Consider the following 8,096-nt stretch of genomic DNA (forward strand, 5'->3'; position numbering starts at 1 on the left):
AACAGCATATCACCCAAGAACGTACTTCCACAGCTGCTAGCAGCCAGATACAGAGAGATATTCACAGGGTCTTAAGAACAGGACACCTGCATGGTTTGAACTGTAGAAGAGTAAATTGCGGGTTTAGGTGGGTGGGAGAATGTGGATCCAGCAGGGAGGATGAAATAACTTATGTTAAAAGTATTTGACCACGCACGCGTAAGCTGATCTCAAGTAATTTTAGAAGTTCTTAGTTTCTGCTGCATGATGTACAAATGCTGTGATGATAGCCTTTTATGGCAGTCACTCCTCTCTAAAATAAAAGTTAGAACTACTAAATGGAATATCTTTTCAAAGCTGCTCACAATACAATATTCTTGCATTTGAACTTGTTTGCCTTGCTATTAGAATTCTATCAGTAAAAGGGGAATACTGTTCTTCACTCTCTTAAGTTGTTGAAACAAAAGTTTATAAAATTTAATCAGGGTGCAAAGACTGATGGTCATGCTCAGTGCTTGACAGAAAAGTAAAATACTGGTAGGTTGGACTCGAGTAATAGCATTCGTTACTATCAGTACCAGAAAAAAATATTGGTAAGTAGATGATTTGTGTTCTCTATAAAGTTATCAATAGATGTAGCTATTTTAGGTACTAACCTGGTGTTTAAATGATACATTAAAATGTATGATCAACACCTCATTTCAGATTTTTAAGTACAATTCATTTGCACAGAGAACCAGAATCAATTAACCAATTCAATCAACCAAACCATTCACAATGAACAAATTCATTATGAAAAATCACAATTTGTTAGCACCAGCTCATTAAAAGGGTATAATTCACATGTTGATTCATACTTCATGTGACTGCACAAGATTGACATCATTAGAATTCTTGCAAGCACTGCAGATTTGTCAGTCCTGTTTATAAACTTGATCCAGGTTTTTTGGATCAACGTGAGCATTACACAGGCTCTTTAGCACTTCATAATTTATCAATATGACAAACTGAACTGAATTCCAGAAATCATTACTTATTGTTGAAGTGCAGAAGAAAAGTTTGATCTATATAACCAAATTCTGAGAATGCCTCATACTATGATCCTGGACCAAACATGGGAATATCAGCCAATCAAAAAGACACAAGGTCGACCAAAAGGAATTCTACATAACACGAGAACAACAGATGCAACTGAGATGTACTTACAAATAAGTGAGTTTGTGGCAAAGTGCAAAACCAGTAGAAATGAATGCAATTTGTTTTAAGCAAGTTATGATAACCTGAAATTCAATGTATGAATGAACATTCAAGATGATTCAATATGTGGTTACTCTTAAGGGGAATTGGACATGTACTTGAAAATGTAAAAGCTGTAGGACTGTGGTAAAACAGAGAAGTGAATAGTTCTTTCAATGAGACAGTATAGCACTTTGAATCAAACAGATGCTGCAGTTCAGCTGCTACAACATCTTATGTCACACCTTCCAAAACATGTGACATGAAAAAGTTAAGTCACACCTGAAGAAGCTTGGGTTCTGAAGAAGGGGCACCAGACCCAAAACGTCAACTGACTTCTCTCCACAGATGCTGCCAGACCCACTGAGATTTTCCCGCAATTTCTGTTTTTGTTGCTGAAGTTACTTAAAAGTCAGTCGTGCAAGCTATGGATAGGCCATAGCTTTTAGAAATTAAAGTGAATTTGCAACCACTCCCAACAGAGCTATACTTTGTATACAGAAGCACTGAAATCAAATTTGTATGTGGTAGAAATGAGTTCCAAAAGCAGCACATTTTAACAAGTTTGAAATAAAGATTGACAATCTTTCATTCTTAAGTCCGCTCACTCTAGATTTTATTTATTTTTTCCTCAAAGATTTTTCGTTTATCTTCTGTCTCTGGGACAGTAAGCCATCTTGATATGAAAGCTTGGTTAGCAATGAAACTCTGGCACACATTACTCTATTAATCTTCTTTGAAAAACAACTAATACACAAAAAAAAACTCAAAAATACAATTCACTTTTGAATTATTTTGAACATGCACATCCACCTATAAAATGCTTTAAATCATTCATAACATTCTTTACCCAATAGCCATTTAATTTACTTTTTGTAAGGTGTCCTTTTTCAAAATTTACACATTAAAATGTTAATGAAAACTCAACCTATTTTCTATCTATCCACACTTGACCACCTGCTTCTGAACTAACCTTAAGTACTTTGTGACCATTTCACTTTGCAGCAACTCAGAAGTATCAAAATTAAAGTGTGTTCTGCAAAACTGCTCCAAAGAGAAAATCCAATTTTAAAAGAATATATCGTGGTGAAACACAAGACAAACAATATGATTTAATTAATGGAAAATTGACGACTGTGATATCTGCACAACAACTAACCCAACCATTGAGCAAGACAGCTAAGTCAGTTTAATGCATTCTTAAAACTTCAGCACCCTGTCATAGGCCTTTTACTTTTGGCAATTTCATAGTCAATTCACAGACTGGAAGTTGCAACACATGAATCATTATTAGCTATTTTTCTGATTTCTCTTATTTAGGAGTTAGCAACATATTTCCAGCTAGCCATACATAACATGATTTTTCCATATTATCTCCCAAGTCCAAGATCAATATTCTCATTACCTTTTTCTAGTCAATTCTCTCAGCTCTCAAAATGTTATAACTGTACAACTGGTTTGTCTGTAGGTGGTTCTAATGTAGCCTGCCACTGGTGCTCCAAAGTAGACAGTACCAGTGGATGAGCTTTCCAGGAAGTACTCCTCCAATCAAAGGCCATTTCTCTCCTGTTCTTGCTGTTAATAGGGTTACTAGTGAGCCTACAATTGCACAGCAACATTAATAACTTCATCCAGCTTGAGGCCTGTGCACTTGGAATGACCACAGCAAAGCAGAGGCTGCTGAGGGTACTGGAGAGATAGCTAGGGAATGGGTTGAGACACAGAGGTTCAGTTATCAGGTGGGTGTTGGACATAGGTTCCTCAAGCTGGGCAGGTGCAGGACAAAGGGGCTCAGGTCGATCAGGTACAGGGCAAAGAAGCTGCAGGCTGCTGAAGAGGTGAAAAATACAGAGGGTCCTCATCACTGGGAGCGGACGTTCCATTCATTAGAAACGGGTTTGAGGCAAAAAGGATCAAATTTGACGGCGTGTGTGGGGGACGGGGTGAAAGAGCCCAAGATTTGCTGAACATTTGCAGGGTTGGACTTTAAGCCAGAGATGGAGGTGAAAGAGTTAAAGCAGACATCCCCTCCTCAAAAATTGGTGGGTGGGATATGGATGGCTCTCACACATGGGAGGACAGAAAGGGCAAGGGCATGTGTGGGAGGGCAGAAAGGGGGAGAGCACATGTAGGGGGGCAAGAAGGGTGGGAGGGTGAGTCGGGGAGAGTAGATGCATATGGTAGAACAGTTATGGTTTGGAGGGTTGAAGGGTGGAGACATGTGCACATGACAAGGAGACTATGGATGCGTAAGTGGGAGACAGACAGAGTGTGCACCATGAGAGGCAAATCAAGGTCAATAATAATTAAACCCAACTTCTCAGCTTGACTGGGATCTTTGTCCCTTCCTGGTGATCAGGACTTGGGGTCTAGTATGTATATCTCCATCTCTACTTTTTAACCAAAAAGGCAAAAAAAATGTTTATTAATTATCTTTGCAGCTTGGTAATTTTTGGTGGCAGTTTTTTTTAATGAAATACTCACTTAAATTATTGATTTATTTCTTTAGAGGTTTTTTTTTCCCTGAAATTCACATTTACTGAAATTTGCTGACTGGTCCAGAGTAATAGCAAAGTCCAAATATGCATCGCCACCCCATGCAAAAGATCAAACAGGTCTTGTTTGCTAAGAGTGGGGTATTTTATGATCTGACTTATTTTAAATAGAGACAAGGGTACCCATATCCTCTTGAAGATCAGATATACTGTTAATGCAACATTATTTTCTCTTTTCTAGCCACCCATTTAATGCAAGTCGTTTCTGATTGAGGAAGTGGCTTTGGATAAAGTGAAATTATTTATCTTTCAGGCAATGCTCTCATTACTTCACCTGGTATGTTGGTAATGTAGATTCGGTCCTTGGTTCGAGTCCCTCCTGTAGCACAGTACCCATAATAAAGAAATTAAAACAAAAAAAAGGTACAGAAATTAATTATAAAAAACCCACTTAATATTTTTCACTTGAAGTTCTTGAATTTTAATATTTCATGGCACAGTCTAGTACAAAGTATTATTATGAAAGTAAAGTAAAAAGCAACATCTCAATATTTACAGGATCTACTGGGTAAGAACTACTTTGTTACAACTTGAACTGAACTTTAAATAAAATAAATTGGAGCAAGGGTAGGCCATTTGACCCTTCAAGCCTGATATACCATTCATCAAGATAATGAAGCTCACTGTCAAACTCAGCTCCAGCTCTCTACATGTATAAATGAACAAATACTGGCAAACACATGGTAGTGCATGCAGTGTCACACTAAAACATCAATAGAACTACATGACCAGATGTGCCTATGACTTTTTAAATAACTAGACAAAGATTGGCTCTATGCATTGATTAATATATACTACTACATTTTTATTGGTCCATAGCCAGATATGGTAAAAATATTTTTGACCCAACGAGGAAAAACAATCATAACCAATAATCAGGAATATCCTAAATAGTAAGATTATAGCACAATCTTTTTAAAATGTGTGATCACTTTAGTCTCAACACCAAAACAGATTTTTTTTTTTTTTTAATTTAAAAAGGAAATGAAAGGTCACTGGGCCAAACAAATCTCCCATGGATGAACTTCACTTAGTCACGATTGCAGCATACAGCTCAATATTTTTCTTCTTGAGAATACAGAATTTACATTTACACAGCAACTTCAAAAAACCTTCCTTGACAATGTTCTTAGCCTTTATGGGAAATGTTCTACCAACTTGTCTTTTAATTCGATTTTCAAACGTGCACCCCTTCATTACTGAACCCATCACCATGGTGAAAAATTTTTAGGATCAGTCTTTTAATGAGATAGCTTTCAATCTATTCCGAAGAATATAATCCCAATTTATTTGACCATTTTTCTAAGGCTAACCTCGGTAGGTACAATGACCTTCATTACCTGCATTTGTGTCTGCTTAACAACATATAACTTTGCGAATTAGATGGTTAGAGTGGTACACAGCGTTTCAGCTAGTGTTTCCACGAATTTCTTGTACAGCAGAAATGCAATTCCTTCAGCTATCCCTATTACTACTAATGCAATCCAGTCATCAATTGCCCTCTTCTGTATATAATCGTGAAAAATGATTTATAGAATCTACAGTGGTAATCCTTGATGTTTTGCCTGACGTATACTGTTGCTTGACTGTTCTACTTAACATATGCTCTTTTTAAGGTACTTGCTCCAATATTAAGTATTTTAAATTTGTCCACATTAAGCAGCTGGCAGTTATAATTCAATGACAAGATATTCAAATCCTTCTAAGACAAATGTTATCCCTTTGCATTTACATGGCTATTTCATCCTTCATCCAAAAATCTCTAACCACTGGTTTGGAACATGATTGACAACCTGAACTGTCATTAAAAGGTACCTGGCTTAAGCTCTTCAAAACCAAAGAAAAGGTCAGGAAAAAATTCCCCTTTATACAAATGCTCCAAAGCTCGTGCACAATATACAATTACGCCCAGAAGAACTAAGACAATGCAAATGCATTTTTTGTGCTGCACAGTATTTTCTACATGAATAGAAATGAGTTTCGAAATTTAATTATCAGATGCACCAATTACTGGGTGCCTCAACATGAGTCTAACATTGTAGTATCAAGAATAAATGCAGCATGTAGAGTGTAAGTAATCTTCTTCATTACAACATATACAAATATCTTTTGAACGTGAGAAATTTGTGTATGAAGCAAACGGTCCAGTCAACGATGCTTGTTAAGTGACTGTACTACATTTGGCATTACCATTCTTTTGTTCGGTGAATCATTCTTTAAGTTCATTGACTGAACAAATCTGTGTGTTCACTTGGGTTTTAAACACTTGCCCTGTGCCAATTTCAAATCAAGTGCTGGGAAGTTTTATTTGGTACAAATTGCTGAGCTATTTTTCAGCTTTTAGGTCTTTGACACTGAAACTCTACCCTATTTTGCTACTGGTTATTTCCATCAGATCATGGATCAAGTAGTTCTTCTACACAGGAGGAAACGGCTACAGACACCTAACGGGTTTGCCGCCAAAGAGAAATGCTAAGCACATTTATTTGAACAATCAGATGGGATCATCATCAAACAAAGTGCTCTTTTTCCTCAAAGCAAGACATTATGAGTAAAGGGCAGGATATGAAAGAGAAACCATTTGGTAACAAAACATATATGTGAAAAGTCTGAAAGACTTGACATAAATCAGAGCAGTTGGCAATTCTGACTTTTAAAGCTTGCTAATAGCCAAACTTCAAATGTTTTGATGGGACAGCTTAATAACTGTACAATCAAACGATTCCAGATTGCTGTTAATATCTGTTTTCAAGTGCTGTTTAAACAGCTGCATTGGAAAAAACCCACAATACCAATTTCAATAATGGACATCCATAAACTACATTTGAAATTCACTCTTTGAAATTTTAAAAAAGGTGGGTGGGGATGGAGAAAATCAATTACAAAAAAGATGTTTCTTTACTTACTTTAAAATAAAATGCAAGTTTGCAGATAACCGTGGGTCTGTAAACTGTGTTGTCCTGTTGTTGTGGTCAACAAAGTAGACCCTTCCTGTGGCCGTATTCCGGATTTCCCAACCTGGAGGCAAAGGCCCTAGTTCCTCACAATTAACGTTGCTAAGATCCCTGCAAAACAAAACATAGACAGCTACCTCAGCTTACTTCATGCCAAACCAATTAAATTTGTAAAGAATACAATTCCACATTGTCAGAAAAACTAAAGCATTCCAAAAACCTGATACTTTCTGTTATAATCCTATAGTATCCCAAGATACAAGCTCACTAAAACCTGCAAAGGCCTGAAAACCAGGTTGTCATGTCATTAATCTACATTTTAGCTGCATGTCTCAGCCAAGTGGCTTTATCCCAAGGAATAAGTCCATTAAAAGCAAATACTCTGGTAGTTCACATTCATATCCAATTGGTAGTTCTTCCCAAAATAATAAGCAACATGGAAACTAATTTTTCAACAAACATTTTACAATTACCACAAAACACATATCTAAGCATATTTGCTCCACTACACTTCCAAAAGCAGGTACTTAAATTAGTTTTTATTTATGCATTAGGTGTGGGTGTCGCTAGTTCAGCCTGCAAATGTTACCCATCCATAACTGTTCAGAGGGTAGTTAAGAGCCAACCACATTGCTGTGGTTCTGGACTCACATGTAGGCCAGATTGAATAAAGTCTACACTAAAGGACAGTTGTGAACCAGATGGGGTTTTCTTATCGGCAATCCAGATTTTGATTAAATTCCAATTCCATCATCTGTCATGGTAGGTTTCGAACCCAGGCCCCTCCCCCAATCTGATTGTCACTTTTGCTCAAAACCTTTTGACAAATTGAATCAACCTCGTTTTCTCTCTTTCAAACAATTTTTCCTCTTCACAACCATGTCACATTTTTAGCCAAGACTGAAAGCATCTAACCTATTATTAGATCTTTGTTGAAAACTTTATTTAGCTGGGTGCCAAACTGGTTTGGGTCAGCAGTCTGGGTAGATTCACTCTCCACCCTTGCTCAGAGTTGCTTTGTCCCAACTTAGTCACTATTAATGGCAAGGTTGCCTTGAGAGGATAATTCCCAATTCCATGTTTACAATAATGAAGAATCCATAATAGAATCCATCCATTATATGGGTGGTGGGCTGTTCTCCTTGGAAAAGAGGAGGTTGACAAGATGAGTCTGGACACAGTAAATAAAGAAAAACTGGACCTACTGGTAGAGCCACAGGACATTGATTTAAGGTAAATGGCAAAAGAACCAAATGGTGAGATGAGGAAACACTTTTTGTTTCATAAATGGGACAAGTGGCTAGAATCTGAAATGCACTGACAGATGATGATGAATGGTAGATTCGTTAAGTCAGTCAACAGGTATATCTGA

At 37.1% G+C, this 8,096-nt stretch overlaps 1 protein-coding gene across 1 annotated transcript in view; it reads right to left on the reverse strand.

Annotated features, from left to right (window-relative positions):
- The window catches only part of LOC125481192 (E3 ubiquitin-protein ligase SMURF2-like), a gene marked incomplete at both ends in the record, with an annotated part of 28,623 nt that extends 21,788 nt beyond the window's left edge, over nt 1–6,835 (reverse strand). The window contains 2 exons of the mRNA XM_048592416.1: nt 4,045–4,089; nt 6,677–6,835. Coding sequence (XP_048448373.1) covers nt 4,045–4,089; nt 6,677–6,835 — 204 coding nt within the window. The remainder of the gene's footprint in view (nt 1–4,044; nt 4,090–6,676) is intronic.
- Between the last annotated feature and the right edge of the window lie 1,261 nt (nt 6,836–8,096).

The sequence above is a fragment of the Rhincodon typus genome, unplaced genomic scaffold (genome assembly GCF_021869965.1).
Source record: "Rhincodon typus isolate 14 unplaced genomic scaffold, sRhiTyp1.1 hic_rhity00001175, whole genome shotgun sequence".
Lineage (NCBI taxonomy): Eukaryota > Metazoa > Chordata > Chondrichthyes > Orectolobiformes > Rhincodontidae > Rhincodon > Rhincodon typus.